The sequence below is a fragment of the Taudactylus pleione genome, unplaced genomic scaffold (assembly GCF_031769625.1).
Source record: "Taudactylus pleione unplaced genomic scaffold, aTauple2 ptg000053l, whole genome shotgun sequence".
Lineage (NCBI taxonomy): Eukaryota > Metazoa > Chordata > Amphibia > Anura > Myobatrachidae > Taudactylus > Taudactylus pleione.
The window spans coordinates 24244049-24261483 of NW_028284455.1; the positions used below are offsets into that span (position 1 = coordinate 24244049).

Genomic DNA, 17435 nt, shown 5'->3' on the forward strand with positions numbered 1-17435 from the left:
AGCCTATCAATAATTAGTAATCAGTAATGGCAGATGATTTACATGCTTAATAGCTATATACAGCTGTTAGTATGAAAAATAAATCAATGGAAAAAAAAAATCACATAAAACATTAAGATTATTAGATCTAAATGGCATCGTTGGAGAAACTTCTATTAATCACAAAGCATACATATACATATATATATTATATATATATATATATATATATATATATACACATATATACACACACACACACACACACACGCTGGAAATACGACGGCTGTCCTGTGGATTATTACAATTGGAGTTCCGCATTACATACCGGACCGGTATAGGAGTTGAGGATCGGTTGGAATGTCAGTTGACCTGGGATTGAACTATGCACAGACCTTCTGCTTAATGGTCTACAAATTTCTTTATAGATTATTTCTCCTCCACTACTGGATATTCACCGGATTATTCATCCACCACAGCACACCATCAATTGAGACTTATGGACTTATACTTCCTTGGGTCAGTATGGTAACATGCATTTAGCTATCTGAATCATATGATTTTATTTGTGTTCATCCAACACGTGCCAATCAGAGTTATTGTCATAGATGTTTATTTTAACCAATAAAAACACATTATATGTGAAACCAAGCCGCACATTTTTTACATTTTTATATTATATTTCCATTATATTTATTCAAAATTTATTGTTTATAGGTTAATTGTAACCAAGCAATATTGCATCAGATCCACTAGCGCGGTTTTCATCTTTTTTACTTTAACCATGCCCATTATTGGGGAGATTAACACACTCCTCTTAAACAGCTGCTGACCTGACGTGCGCCGAAGGAATATTAGGAATTTTATTTAATATACGGTGTATTTGTATTTTAGTCTACAAGAAGAGTCTTGGCATCTCTTGTTCTGTACCCGTACACTGGCAGCTTGCGGTTGTGTCGGGAGACCATGAGGTCTATTTCGGGAAGGCCCCACATGCCCACTAGGAACTGAAACACTTCTAGTTGAAGAGACCATTCCCCGGGATGCACGTCGTGATGGCTGAGGAAGTCCGCTTCCCAGTTGAGCACTCCTGGAATGAACACTGCCGAGATAGCTGGGAGTTTGCCTTCCGCCCATGTAAGAATGCGGGACACCTCTAACAGTGCCGTCTGACTTACAGTTGCTCCTTGGCGGTTTATATAAGCCACCATGGTGGTGTTGTCCAACTGGACTTGCACGGGCTTTCCGTGAAGTATGAGCCTTGCTTGCTGAAGAGCCCTGAATACTGCCCAAAGTTCCAATATGTTGACTGGAAGAGCATATTTCGCTATCGTCCACCGTCCCTGAAACGATGGACACCTGTCACTGTGCCCCAACCGTGGAGACTGGCGTACGTCGTCAGAAGGACCCAGTCTGGAATCCAAAAGGGGCGCCCCTTGGTGAGGTGACCAGTCTGAAGCCACCAAGTCAGGGACAGACGCACCTCCGGAGAGAGAACCATTGATTGTGTCCTTATCCGACGTGAAGATCCGTCCCACCTGGAGAGGATCAGGCTCTGTAAAGGCCGGGAATGAAACGGGGCATACTCCACCATGTTGAATATCGACACCATGGAGCCCAGTTATTGCATTGCCGAGTGAATCTACGCTCGACGACCGTGCAGGCATCTGCAAGATGGAGATCTTGTCCCTGATCAGGAAGATCCTCTGCTGTTGAGAATCCAAAGCCCCGAGATGGAGCATCCTCTGTGAGGGAATCAGGGAAGACTTCTTCCAGTTGATAAGCCACCTGTGATTCTGCTGCACTGAGATTGTCAGCTGTAGATGGTGGAGAAGTACCTCTGGAGACCCGGCTAGCACCAGAAGGTCGTCCAGGTAAGGTAACAAGCAGACCCCTTGCAGCCGTAGAAGGGCCGCCATAACTTTGACCTTTCCACTGCACCGAGAGTGTTCACCAAACGGTAGGGCCTGAAACTGGAAGTGTTGCTGTAACACAGCGAACCTGGAGGAACCTCTGGTGAGCCGTAGCACTTGGAACATGCAGGTAGGCATCCTGAATATCATAAAATCCACAGGTTCCATAGCCAGTATAATAGACCGCAGGGTTTCCATCTTGAACCGAGGTACTCAGAGAAATTTGTTCAGGGACTTGAGGTTGAGGATAGGCCGGTATGAACCATTTGGTTTCGGAACCAGAAAGAGGTTGGAATAATAGCCCGTTCCCCTCTGAGGAACTGGTACCAGTACTATGACTCCTGCCCGAAGCATAGTGCTTATAACTTTCTGGAGTTCCGATGCCTTCCTGGTCTGCCAGAAGTCCCGTAGTGAAGAGCTGTTGAGGAGGTCTGCTGTGGAAGGAGAGGGCGTACTCGTGAGAGACCACTTCCCTTACCCAAGTGTCTGTGGTGAGGCGCTGGAGCCGTGGGCAGACAGGCAGATTTGGCTGCTGCCAATGTGTCCACAATTTTGTCCAAAATCAGGCCCAAACAGAACCTATCCATTGAAGGGTAAACCTTCCAAGCCTTTCTTGGACTCAGCATCTGCTCTCCAAGATTGCAACCATAGGGAGCGACGCGCCAAAACGGCGGCAGCTGAAATTCTAGATGTTAAGAGACTAACATCTAAAGCAGCCTCATTAATATATGTAGCAGAGTCTCTATGAAACCCTACCAGCTCAATTTTCTCACTGGTAGCATCCAAGGGCAAATACGCCTCTAGAGAGTTAGCCCAGCATTCCATGGCTCTGGTAACCCAGCAGATAGCCATAGCTGGTCTGGAAGCCCCTCCGGAGAGAATAAATGGACTTTAAACACACCTCCACCTTCCTGTCCGTAACATCTTTTAATGATGACATGGACGGCATGGGAAGAGTCGCACTCTTCACCAGGCGTGTAATATGAGAATCCACCTGAGAAGTTTCCAATTTAGAGAAATTATTTTCCTCAAAAGGGATAGGCGTAAGCCAAACGTTTCTGCGGCTGAAACTGCTTACCTGGAGATTTCCATGCCTCCTCCACATGATCCACCAGCTGAAAGAATGTTTGGATTTAGCCGCCGGGGTCTACTCGTCCCCGATCTCCATGGCCACACGTATTTGACCATGGACATAAATCTTAGACTTAGGTTCAGTATCTTTCTGAGGGAGCTCAGAGTCTGATAAGTCATTTATTTCCCCATCGTCAGACGGCACATCCTCCTCCTGCTCATAATGTGTGGACTGATACAACAGATTTTTCTTAGCCGGCCGCAGGGGAGAATCGCCCTGCAACATCTCCGACAGGTTTTGCACCGTGGTGGAGAAAGAGTTAACCCATATGAGCTCCGGCGACACCTGAGAAGGTGGTGGTTGCATAGGAAGGCATTGCACCACAACCATCTGTCGGGGGACCCCCTGCATGGGAGATGGCACTATCACCTGCTCCGTGAACCCCATTTGAGGGTACATGGGAGGAGGAGCCAACCGTCCCAAAAGGGAATTTAAAGCTTGTGCAAAACAAGCCCAGGGAGGCTCCTGTGAAGAGCCAGTCCCAGCAGGCGAACCTGCAGTATTGGTACATAAAGTACACAACCCTCCAATAATGATCTCCCAATCTCTCTGATACCCGCATGGCACCTGGAGCATGACTGCAGTAGAGGAGTATCAATGTGTCCGGATTCACTCCCAGACATGTGAACTGTATATGTCCCACCACACCGAAATAATATATTCAATTAAACTGTGTAGTAAACTTTCACACCAACAGCACTGGCACCGTGAGTGCTGTGAGTAAGGAAAAGTACAGGGAAGTAAAATGGCTGACAGAGAAAGAAAATAACAGTCAGACAGAGCTAGCATAAGACACATACAATGCAAGAAAAACCTGCACTATAATGCACCACAATCAACTACACAGACCTAAAGTCTGATAGGAATAGTGCTACATACACTGACCTGTGTGGAGGAGAGGTATGTAGGGGGACCCGGACCGCTTAATGCCACCCAGAGCCCAGCGTTCAGAGTCTTGCACATTAAATAAAATGGCCCAGAAGGAGCAGAGAGGAGGCGGGTCCGGAGGAGGGACACTACTACAACCTGCCGAACCTCAGTGGAAGGTGCGGTGAGCAGCAGCGGAGGCACCGGCTGTCAGACATGGAAGGCGCACTCCCCTAGCCAGCAATTAACCCCACGGACGCTGGAGCATTTACTCGCACATCCAGCCCGATGTCCCTGGTGGTCCAGTGGGTCGCAGGACTCAGTGCCTGGCCCCACTATAGGCCGTCCCCATGGAGCCCCCTACCCTGGGGACAAATGGACTGTGCATCGGCAGGTACCCGCCGCTTACCTTAAAGTCCTCTGCAGATCTGGCCACAGTCCAGGGAACCTCCGGGGCCTCCGCTAGCTAAGGTCCCGGAACCCCGCGAGGATCCCCGGATCAGTACCGGCGCCCTAGCGCCGGCGGGGTTTATGAGCAATAGCGTGGACGTCCTATTGGACTGTCCGTGCTATCCGCTCTGAACATTACATTTTTCTGGGGCTGTGTTAAACAGCCCCTCTCTGAACAGTGACCCGACTCCGTGCTGGGCACCTACCAAATTGAAGGTGCCTTGGACTGGGGGCGGGGTATAGGAGAGGGACCCCAGTGCATCCTGGGAGCTACAAATTTAATGCTGAGGTACTCAATGACTCCGCCATCACCTATACCCCAAGTTATCCTGTGGAACCCTATGGACTTCGTAGAAATAGGTGGTGGTAACAAGGTTACCCTATGGACCCTGAAGTAGAAAGGGAATGTTTATAGCTCTTGAGTGGCACAGATGGCCAACTCGGGTTGCTCAGGAACAATGACTCCCCATTAGCCCTTTCTGGCAGAGTAATGGTGCATACACACAGTCAGATTTTTCTTCAGATGTAAACGATAACAATATTTTAAAAATTGTTCAATCGTTCATATCTAAAAGAAAAATCTGACATGTGGGCAACAATGAACGATGAACGATGCACGTTCCAGTTTGTCAGAAAACGGTATCTGACATCTGATGTGTTTGTAGTCAGTTTTGGACGATTTCCATTCATTTTAATACAGTAAAAAAATCATTCAATCATTCGCAAATTGTTTGCAAATTGTTCAATCGTTCATCTGACCGTGTGCATGCACCATTAACCCATCCAGTCGCAGTAAGATTATTTTATCATAAATGTTACATGAAAATCATGTTGAAATTATCAATAGTTACTGTACATATTTTTAATGTGTATAAAAATGTTAACACTATTATCCTAAAAGGAAATACTCACAAATTACTAGGCTTAAAAATACCATTAATATGAAGTTTATAACATGAAATAATGACACAGCCACAGCCATCAACGAGTACCTGCAGTGTTTTTCCGCCAGTAAGGAGAGGACATACAATTGATTGAGTCTCAATCATTTGTTGCATTGTCCAATCGACTATTCTGTGGAACACTCCAACTCCAGTGATGACACAAACTGACACATTATGTTGCTGTAGGACCTCAATGCACCACAGCTCTGTAACGGGAACCCAATCACAAATGTGTGGCTTGAAACCCCATGTCACAGAGGCCTCCCTACTAACAAGCTGTGCCAAGCCGAGATTTGTTCTCACTGTGCATACCACTAATGTGCAGGAGATCAAGCCATCGAAGCGAAACGCACATCCACCCGATAGGTCTGCCAGTCACCAGCGACCCGGCTGACACAATACTCACAGCCTGACCACGAGATTTATATGACCGGAGGTATCTTTTTTTTTTTTTTCTTGACATGCTCTCTCATCTGGGCGGAAGCGGTTGCTCACCTCTGCAATGCCAGCTGGTAACAGAGGTCAAATGCGGCTGTGAGCTCAGATAGCAGAAGCGTCGATCTGATGTTTCTCTATGGTATACAATCATCACTCTCTCATTCCTTGTTAGATGTTCCAAGACAAGGAAAATCAGAAGTGCTGTGACGCAGCTTGCTCCCTGGGCTTTCCTACATTCCTCTATATTTTTGTATAGAGACATCCACCTAAATCTCACTATAGGTTCATATGTTTTATGTTATAAGCTAGATGTTGAAATTGCTGTTGAAATGCTGCAGTCATAGTAACATACAGCCAATATGTATAGCGGACTGACCGGGTAAATAATGTTCAAAGATACATTTGGACTCATCTCATCAATATGTTACATGTACGGTTTAATTATTGCCTCCAGAATTAATATAATATACACACACACACAAACACACACACACACACACACACACACACACACACACATATATATATATATATATATATATATATATATATATCTCATCTGATATTGTTGTCTCTGATTGGTATGGATTTTTTCTTAATTGAACATAAGTGAGACATTTTTTGAGTGTGCGTCTAGCCTATTCCCTAAAAGCTACTAATTAGCATATTAGTATTGTGGAACGCTATATTTTTGCCGTATATACAGTATGTATGCTAATATTTGTCTACAGGATTTTGGGAATTTTTCATGATCATTTAATTGTTCTAAACCACAGAGTGTCACCAATTAACACACATAATAAATATATATATATATATATATATATATAGTTTCAATTAAAATTTAAGTTTTAAAATGTATATCTTTAACAATACATTTCATTTCTATTGATTTAATGAGTGCCCCACAAAGAGTTTTTTGTTCTTTTGCTTCTTAGCAGTATATAATCCAATCAAAGGTTTCTCTTATCTCCATGCAAAGACCACCAATCATCTATTAGAACTTCCTCTCAATACAAGAGCCTGGGGGCATGCCTTAATGGCAGTAGTAGGGTATGGCATGACTGAAAGCAGGGTTAGACATTTTTAAGGGTACGACCAGGATACAAAGAGATGTGGCAGACAAATAACATTTCTTCATAGGGGAAACAAAGCATTCTTTAGCATCAGCTAAATTATAGATGTGTCCTCATATACTATTGCTGCAGTCATGCCAAACAGCCCTTCTTGGCACTCCATGTCCCGTGCAACTCTGCTTGCGCCAAGCGTATGTTTTCACTTGAAAATGCGTCTTGGATGCGACAAACCGCTTCATGGGCCTGCACTGATTAATTTGATAACTTGTACATCTGTGTGCGACTGAGTGGTTTACTCACGCCGCATAGTGTATTCAGGCTAGGTGTATGAGGACACATCTGTAAGCAAAGCTTATTTGCGGATATTACAGTGTTAATTTCAGAAAGAACTTGGGTAATTATTTTGAACCACTTTAATATATTTTTAAAATTGCCATTTTTAAAGGCAATACCAAAATATGGAGCACTGCTGTGTACCGATTAACACATTTTGTTTAATGACCGTATGTCAGAGCAATAGCAAAGCAATAGGAGTCCCACATTTGACCTATGTAAGCTTACCTTTTCTTCCATTTGTCTTAATTTTTTCTTCAGGGAATAATTTTCCCTTTCAGTATCTTTCAAGCGTTTCTTGATGTCTTCATATGCTGTGACAAGGGCAAAGTGAGAGGCCACCGATGCTTCTCCAGAGGATGCAGAGACTGGAGCGCCTTGGTCTCTCATCCTCATACAGTCTTCCTTCTCATGAGTCAGGATACAAATGTCATCATCTATCATGGAATCCATGCTGCCTGTAAATAGAAAGAGAATTAAAATGAGCTTATTGTTGCTGCGGTCAGCTTTCACACTGTAATAAAAACTCTAATGAGGCATTTTATTACAGCATACTGCTAAACATTTAATCTCAGTAAAGAGATCAAGTATTCAAAGTCAGTGAACTAGATGTATATCTTTTCTGAGCACTTTTGTTTTCTAGTTTATGTAAAGCAGCATTCCCTCATAATTTTCCATTTTAAAAAAGTACCTTTGTAAACATACATCAGACTGTCTGACTACAAGTCATTGTCTGGAGGTACAGTACAAAACAGTATGAAGGACACTGGGCTCAGCATGACATGTGAGTATGTCACAATGTAAATAGAGCTCAGAGGGGCATTCTAAAGCCTCTCTGTTCACAGCATCTACAATATTGTATGTGGCACCCTGCTGAAATAGCCTGCCGGTCTGCAGTGTCCCATGGGTGGGAAAAGTTGAGGTGCAGCACTCACCACGCGACATCTTCTCACAGCGAGTGGAGAGCTTGGGGGCAGCCCAGCATACCCGTAAGTGCTGGGCACGCCCCCAAGAGCGAACAGGGAGGAGTGTCTCAAAACCACACCCCCTTTTTCTTACGGGCGCGTGCATCAGTGCCCTTTTTACAGTCCAGCACTCTGCCCCGCTCCGGACCTAGAATGATCATTGCAACTTCCAGCGGGTGCAATATATGTCTATATCTATATAGTCTATTGCGGCCCTGCGGTAACCTACGTGCTCCTGCCAGCTTCGGCGTGGCTTCCAGGTCACAAAGGTCATGTGACTCTTACTTCCAGGTTACACCTGTGATCCTCCAGCGTTCTGGTAAGTATTCACTATTCCTAACCCCTACCCCTGCCTCTAGGGCCTAATTTCCCACTCCCCTGCAGCCTAGCCCACACACCCCCTTCATCCCAGCAGCCAAACCCTCACGACGGCATTCTGAAAATGCAGACATGTTGCCTGTTGGCATTTTAACAATATTGACATTGTAAATGTCAACCTAGCAATTACATGCCCTTCCAGCATCTCAAGGCATGTTACTAAAGAAGCCATTGTGGGTGATGCAGGGTGGCTGACATTTCTTGTGACTTTTAGCACTCTGCTTGCTCTGTAGCCAAGAACCTACAGTGATTCCAAGTCCTACGCATCTCAGTTAGATCTCCATTCGTGGCTGAATGGACATGAACATCTAGGCTAGATTTAGGTGTTCAAATGGAATTACAGGTTATATGCTTGTGCATATGGATCTATTGCACCAAGAATAGAGCTGGGGCAAGGATGTGCTGATAGAAATAATGGCAACTTGATCAAAAGTATGGTTAGGGGTGGAGTAATCTCATAAAAGGTGTACAACTCAGCATATTCAATCCTCACTGTGCAGAGATTCAGTTATTTATACTTTAATACTATCATCATAGTTTATGTTGTTTTACTATGCATACAAATACAGTAAAATACAATGTTTTGGTGGAAGCACACTTTGGGGTAGATTTAATTCGCATCCACAGGGTATGAGCCATAATAAGCGGAACTGCTTGCAAGCCCGTAATTAAATAGCTCTGGACATTTTATAAAAGGGAGAACAAAACATGCGACTTAACCCACAACTGATTGAATCTGCCCAATGAGGCAGATAGTGTTTTTCAAAATTATAATAAAGGTCTGAATATAACGTCAATTAAAATATATTGTATATCACTAATAATATATGTTATTAAACTTGTATCAACTTGTCAAAGAGCGCTAATTTAGAAAAAAGTATGACAATTTATTAACATCACATGTACAATTGCATATATATCTAAAACACAATAAATAATATAAAAAATAAAAAAATTTAATAAAAAGTTAAAATAGAGACACACAAAAATATACAAAAAAAAACAATATGGTAAAGGTTGTGAATAGGCTTATATCTGTATAAAAAAAGAGATACACCCCTGCAGTGGGTGTCTCTTACATAGGAAAAAATAAATAAATAAATAAAAATATTTATATGGCCATATATGCTCCAGCTCCACACAGCGTTAATCAAATAGTGTAAACAATAAGTTTGTCTGTTCTCTCATACAGGAGAAATTATTGATTATAATCCAGCTAGACTCTTAGCCAGTATAGTAGTTTTCACTTAAGTGTTTCATCCCCATAATTCTTATGAATCAGTTCGTACAGCAGTATATACTTTGATTTATAGAGTATTGCAATCGAGGGCGATCTGCCTTAATATGGATAGCAGTGTTCGTCTGTCAGCGTGTGCAGCCAGTCAATTCTCCCCCACTCGTGCAAGACACTAGTGCTTACCGCCGGCCGGCTGATGTAATGGATAGTTCACTTTGGTCGTTACAAATGTTCCACAGTCAATAGTACCAAGGTGTGGGTAATTGTTCCTCAGGCTGTAAATGGCTCAGGTACACAATGTTCGAATCGCTGTTGGCAGCTGGAGCAGGAAAAACCAGGTTGGTGCATTGAAGGGAAAACCCTTACATGTTTCTTCCGCTATATTAAAAGGCGGTTTCGTCAGAGGGTGATCAATTTCACTATTAGGAGCAGCTATTTCTCAACATTCCAAATTGTTAGTCATCATTAGAAGTTGTGAGCGCCTGATGTCTATATAGTTTGTATTTTTACAAGTTATATTCGACATGTTTATCAAAATTATATTTTAAAATTCCCAAAACATTTCTGCTCACATGAAGAGAATTGCATATCTTGCAATACATCCAAATTAGCAGCATACAGTATGCTCCTGTTTACAATTCATCAGCATGTATTGAACCCTTCAGAATTTTTTTATATTTCTGCTGAAATTTGGCCTAAAACTATCTCAGATTTTCACACAAGTCCTTAAAAGTAGATAAAGATAACCCAATCAAACAAATGAGACAAAATAAATTAGACATGCTCTTTTTTTCTTTTTTTAGGAATATGACCCAATATCACATATCTGTAAGTGGCAAAAGTATGTGAACCTTTAGGCTTAGCAGATATTTTAAAGGTGAAATTAGAATCCGGTATTTTCAATTTATAGGATGAATATCAGGTGTGAGTGTGCAACCTGTCTTTTTAAAAGAACAGGGATCCATCAAAGTCTGATGTTCAGAACACGTTTGAGGAAGTGTATCATGCCATGAACAAAGGAGATTTCTGAGGACCTCAGAAGAAGAGTTGTTGATGCCCATCAGGCTGGAAAAGGTTACAAAACCATCTCAAAAGAGTTTGGACTCCACCAATCAACAGTCAGACAGATTGTGTACAAACGGAAGAAATTCCAGACCATTATTACCCTCCCAGGAGTGGTCGACCAACAAAGTTCACGCCAAGAGCAAGGTGTCTAATAGTTCACAAGTAACCTCTAAGCAACTGAAGGCTTTTATCACATTAGCGAATGTTAATGTTCAGGAGTCCACCATCAGGAGGACACTGAACAAAAATGGTGTGCATGGCAGGACTGCAAGGAGAAAGCCACTGCTCTCCATAAAGAATATTCCTGCCCGTCCGCAGTTTGCTAAAGATCACCTGGACAAGCCAGAAGACTACTGGAACAATATTTTGTGGACAGATGACTCCAAAATAGAGCTTTCTGGTTTAAATGACAAGGGTTATGTTTGAGAAAGAACACTGCATTCCAGCATAAAAACCTCCTCATACCATCTTTGAAACACGGTGGTGGGGTATTATGGTTTGGGCCTGTTTTGCTGCATCTGGCCCATGACAACTTGCCATTATTGATGGGACAATGAATTATGAATTATGCCAGAATGCTCTACAGGAAAATGTCAGGACATCTGTCCATGAGCTGCATGTCAAGAGAACATGGGTTATGCAACGACCCAAGGCACACAAGTCATTCTACCAAAGAATGGTGAAAGAAGAGTAAATTTAAAGTTTAGGAATGGCCAAGTCAAAGTCCTGACCTTAATCCAATCAAAATGTTGTGGAAGGACTTGAAGCAAGCAATTCATAGGAGGAAACTCACCAACATAAGAGATGAAGCGGTTTTGTACAGAGGAATGGGGTCAAATACCTCCATGCCGATGTTCAGGACTAATCAACAATTACCAGAAACGTTTAGAAGCAGTTATTGCTGCACAAGGGGTTCATACCAGATACTGAAAGCAAAAGTTCACATACTGTTGCTACTCACAGATATGTGATATTGGATAATGTTCTTCAATAAAAATGAGCACGTCTCATTTGTTTGATTTGGTTCTCTTAATCTACTTTTAGGACTTGTGTGAAAACCTGATGTAGTTTTAGGCCAAATTTCAGCAGAAATATAAAAAAAATTCTGAAGGGTTCACAAACACCACTGTATATGTGTTTCTGCAGGTGTGCATGAGAACAATATGTATAAACTACAGTAGACTATCCCATCCTCTCTCTCCAGACAGAGGCCAGCCTAAATGCCAAAATCGCATAAGTCTACATTTCAGTGACCCGATCTTTTTAGAATTTGCAGAACTATTTCATGCTAGGTAGACTACGCAAGCTGGCATACATCTCAACCTGCATCAGCCTTAAGATTTCATGATACTAATACTGACAAAATTCATAATATAGCCAAGACAGTAGTTTTTGGCTACGGAAGTAGGTGATCATTTAGAGACCTGCAGAACTGTATGTACAAATAAACATGCCTGATGAGCTGGCTGCCATTTGTCGAAGCTGGATAATTGGCTGAGACAGAATCAGTTTAAAATTAGATTGGAACGACGCTATCTTGCGAATGGCCACAAGACATCATCTTAGAAAATGAGATCTGCACGACGCCATTTTGTGAATGGCCGCCCAGCACCATTTTAGAGAAACTCACACTTAAGTACATACGGCGATGCTATTATTAGCATCATGCGATCGCATATTTCACCATACACCACACACACATTAACAATACGCACATTAGCGAATGCATAATTCCCCGCGTACGGACACTGTTTATTAGCTTCAAGCGTATGCATCTTCCCTAAGTTAAAAGCCCTCACTACATAAATCTAACTAGTGTCTTTTCCCAAACCCCTAATACTTGCACACTGCACACTCACATAAAAGGTTCCATAGCTTCAAAGTGTAATATTCAAGGTTTATTCATTTATTACTAAATGTTGTGAAATAAAGACTATTTGATATCTAAGGTTTAGTACATGATAAGCAAACAGTGTTTGGTGTTGTACTGATCTACTCTGTCTCAACAGCTTTCCGGTGTCATCGGTGAGAAGATCGCAACATGCGTTCACAACTTATGGACTGTAGAGAGTTAAAACACTAAAATGTACTATGTAATGTTAGCAGCTTAGATTTGCATGTGGCAGGAAAAAGGAGACAAAAGGCTGTTGGAGGCTGACCTGTGTCCATTTGAATCGACCTGTTAAATGTCCTGTAACAGAAGCACTGTGACGGAGAACCAATGGAATCATGCCAAACTTGCCTATTGTATTGTTTATCCCTGTAAGGGTATATATGTGAATTCAGACCCCAATCTGGAGTCTTCTTGCTGACGCTGTTGACGGAGGTTTCTTGTTGATGCCGGTAACTGGTCCCAGAGCGCATGCGTATGTAATAACTATATCTTGGGTCTGTATGATTTCTTTGCGCTAAATTGTCTTTAGATCACAGCGTGTAACCTACTGTTTTTATGTTGAATAATAACCTTTGTGCGTTGGAAACACATTTCAAAGTCTGAAGGCATTTATTTACTGTATGACTGCGTACGCAAATAGCGTCAATTCTAGAAGGTATAGGCAAGATTTAGAAGGTATAGGCAGGAGCGTATAGAGGTTTAAATCCAGTATCGTTAAATTTTACACCCCTTTCAGACATATGCCCTGGCAAATACACAGCTCCAATCTGGGATTTTCAACACAGGTGTAACCTGGGCCCAGAGACGTCATTAGGAGGGTGCGGGCTGCACCGGGTGTCACCCTCCAAGAGAGTGGCACCAAAATCCGCACACTCATGTCTGCACCCCATGCCTCCACACCCACCACTCTCAAGCAAGGCTGCCCACCACTGCTCCAGGCTGTCCGGCTGCCACGATCAGCTCCGATCAGCCACTAAAGTTAAATGAAAATGGCCGATGGAGGAGCTGCAGCGCATGCCCAGCCACAGCAACTCCTCCCATAAGCCTTTGCGGAGCTGTCAGTCACCACTAACAGCTTTGCCTCAAGCCTGAATACAGCCCGCCGCCTGGATCAGCAGGGAACAGGAGCTGTTACCAGGCTGCCATTTCTGACAGAGTGACAGTCAGTAAGTAAACTTACATCTGATATATCTGCCTGGTCATTTCATGTTCTAATTTCTATGGAGAATTGCTGCAGTGTCAAGAAGTTAGAGATCGCGATATAGATATATAGATACATATATACACACACACACACACACACACATTATTCAGGGGCTGTATTAAAAGAGGAGGGGGCCCATGTGCAGTCTCTGTCCTGGGCCCCCTCATCTCTCTCTCTCTCTCTGGTGGCTGGCAGCGCTGAACACATGCGCAGGTCACCGGGAAAATGGCACGGTGGCCGGGCTGGGGAAGGTGATGAGGGGCTGAGGATCGTGGTAAGGGGCAGAGGAAAGGGCTGAGGTGAAGAGGGCAGAGGACGGTGATAAGGTGCTGGGGGCTTGGGTGAGTGAGGGAGGGAGCGGGACTGAGGGCCCGATTCAGACCCGGACGCTATTTGCGGACGGTCGTTCCAAAAAAGGGGCCGGCTATTTAAATTGAGCGCTCGCTCTTTGCGATTTGTTGACGCCTCTATGTCTGAGCAAGCGAACGACAAATGCGCTCGCTATTTTGTAAAGACGCCCCTTTGCCGTTCGCATCACACATCAACTCCGGTATTTATTAGATTAATCAGGTACAACGAAAGGCATCTGAACTGCTCGCAGTGCTTGTGGTAGGTTTTTCTTACCGATATCATTGCGAGCAGTTCAGTCTAAAAGACAACCAAGTGACGTGGTCGATGACGCGCCTTTACTATTTATGCACTCCCATTAAAACGCCCTTTTGACCGTTAGGCACGCCTGCGTTCGGATCTCCACTCCCCCGTTTTCAAGCACCTTGCCGTTACCACCCACAAACGGTACATTCTGTCAATCAAATTAGCAGCCCCTCGCTGTTTTGCGAGCGCATGATTTCCGACCGCAATGACTGGTTTGCGCATGCGCATTACGACCCATACGCAGTTGTGCGAACATCGCTCAGAGCGAACGAGCGGCCGCTTACGAGCGGCTCTGAATCAGGCCCTAAGTTCCAACCCAATGGTCTGGTCTGGACTCTCTGGAGGGAAACCATGGGACACTCACTGGTCTGGACTTTCTGGAGCGGCTGTAGGCTCGTCTCCTGCAATTAGCTCCACAGCTATTGGTGACAGCTCAGCATGTGAGCTCACTCAGGCTTCTCTAGGGGACTGGAGGGGAATCAATGTGTGTTTTATTTTTTTCCTGCGGGGGCAATCATTGAATCAATGTGTTTAATTTTTTCCTGTGTAGGCCAATGGGGGTGTTTTTACCCTGTGGAAGCTGTTGCGTGTTTTTTTTTCCTCATGGGGACTAACGTGTATTCTTTTTTCCTGTGGGGGCCAATATGTTTGTTTCTTTTTCTGTGTGGGTCAACATTTTTTCATTCTCGTGTTATGTTTTTCTTCTGAGCATGAGAGTTGCACTGTGCATGCGTCCCGATGGTATTTGTACAGAGTTGCAGTACAGATTCAGACGCAAGCACCAAGTAGTGTAGTGTATTAGAAATGGGTTGTGCCTTCGTAGGTAGTTACAGGGCGTTGACTAATTAGACGCAGATGTAACTTAGTATGAGCGTGTTATTGGAGTGACATGGGCATGTTGCTGAAAGTGGTTGCATAGAGAGAGTGAAATGCTCACACTCGAGACCATACTCAGGCGGATGACCTGCACCTAGCATAGGGGTGGTAAAAGTTTCAATGGTGGACAGATAGTGGCATCTAAAGACCCACAAAGCAAGGTTGCAGCATCTGTAGGCACTGACAGCGGGCATCTCAGTCCTTGAACATTCTGACACACGGATGTACACCAGAGAAGGCCATTGTAGCGGCATTAGCCTAAAGTCGCAGTCGCAACTGTAGCAAAAGAAGCACAGGCCACAACTGCGTGCAATTCAGAATCAGGCACTATGAGGAGTGCTAAACAGACCCCGTCCCCATTAGGGCTGCTTCCATAAACTTCCTGGGCTGGTTTTTCATCCCAATCCGCCCCTGCCCCCGCCCACCAGTCCACTCCCCACTACAGGGGGTGGTGCGGACGGACTGGCGCCGACAGTATTTTGGTCCAGTCCATCTTCTCTACCCAGTATGCAGGGCATGATGTCATCATGCCCGCCTGGTGTCGCCCGGTATCCATGAGTTACAGCACTGGGTGACACCAACCCTAGTGACGCCTCTGCCTGGGCCCCAGCTTGGAGAACACTACACCACAGACCCGGGTTTTTCCCCAGGTCGACCCGTTTCACACATAAGCCGTGTCTGCCCTGGCAATCAGTGTGAAGTCAATTAAAGGGGACATACAGATGACCTCGTCAGCAGTAGACGGCAGAGTAACAGCCCCGAACAGCCAATCAGCTTCCTCTAAAAACCCAGGTCGCAGGTTGCGGCATTCTGACATGAACCAGAGCACTGACCCAGGTTACAAGTCCCAGGAATAACCCTGGTCGACTGTAGGGTCGCAGCCCTTGGACTGTCAACCTGAGTTTGATCCATTCAGAAATAAGCAGGACCCGGGTCAACTCGGCGTGCCCCTGCAAATTCCCAGATTTTTGTCTATGTCTGAAAGGGGTAAAAGACTGAAGAATTGTCTGCCAGGAAGCGATAGTGATCAATACTGAGTCACCATAAGAGCTGACAATTTACATGCCCTTAAATAAAAGATCACACATGAAAGGGAAAAATGCAGTCAAACCCCGAAAATGCGCGTTTGACCGCATTTCTCATATGCACCAAGCTTGGTTGCGGTGGGTAACTCCATCTCCGTCCTGCACAAAGAAACAAACTAAACTGCATAAACAGGAGGTACAGAGTGTGATGGAACCTATTAGCCAAAATACTTAATTTCCTTACATTGTTAACTACAGATATAGAAGAAATTATATCTCTGCCACATTTTCCTTTACTTGGAAATGTGTTTATCAGAGATAATCTATACCTATGAATTATTAAATACCATTAATGTGTATTTAAATAGCAGCAGCTTACAGTACTCTGCATCACTTCACAATTGGGAACAAACACAGTAATAAAACATGACTGGGCATCAGGAGAGAAAATAGGCAAGATGGCCATCTAATAATTTATAGGACAAGAAGTCTGATTCAGGAGGTTAACTGTTACAGATTGCATGAGTCCAGTCTGATGCAAAGGGGGAAAAGTGCTTAATGGGGAGATTATATATAAATATACACACACACACACACACACACACACACACACATACACACATACACACAGTCAGGTGCATAAATATTGGGACATTGACAGAATTTTCATATTTTGGCCTCTATTCACCACCACAATGGCTTTGAAATGAAACAAACAAGATGTGCTTTAACTGCAGACTTTCAGATTTAATTTGAGGGTAATTACATCCAAATCAGGTGAACGGTGTAGGAATTACAAAGGTTTCAATATGTGCCTCCCACTTTTTAAGGGGCCAAAAGTAATGGGACAAACTAAACAATCCTAAATCTAGCTTTCACTTTTTAATACTTTGTTGCAAATCCTTTGCAGGCAATTACAGCCTGAAGTCTGGAACGCATAGACATCACCAGACGCTGGGTTTCATCCCTGGTGATGCTCTGCCAGGCCTCTACTGCATATGTCTT

At 43.8% G+C, this 17435-nt stretch overlaps 1 protein-coding gene across 1 annotated transcript in view; it reads right to left on the minus strand.

Moving 5' to 3' along the window:
• AZI2 (5-azacytidine induced 2) overlaps positions 1-17435 on the minus strand; it is a 106639-nt gene that overhangs the window by 74479 nt on the left and 14725 nt on the right. The window contains exon 2 of the mRNA XM_088462754.1: positions 7361-7590. Within this exon, the coding sequence (XP_088318880.1) occupies positions 7361-7585 (225 nt within the window). The 5' untranslated portion in view covers positions 7586-7590. The remainder of the gene's footprint in view (positions 1-7360; positions 7591-17435) is intronic.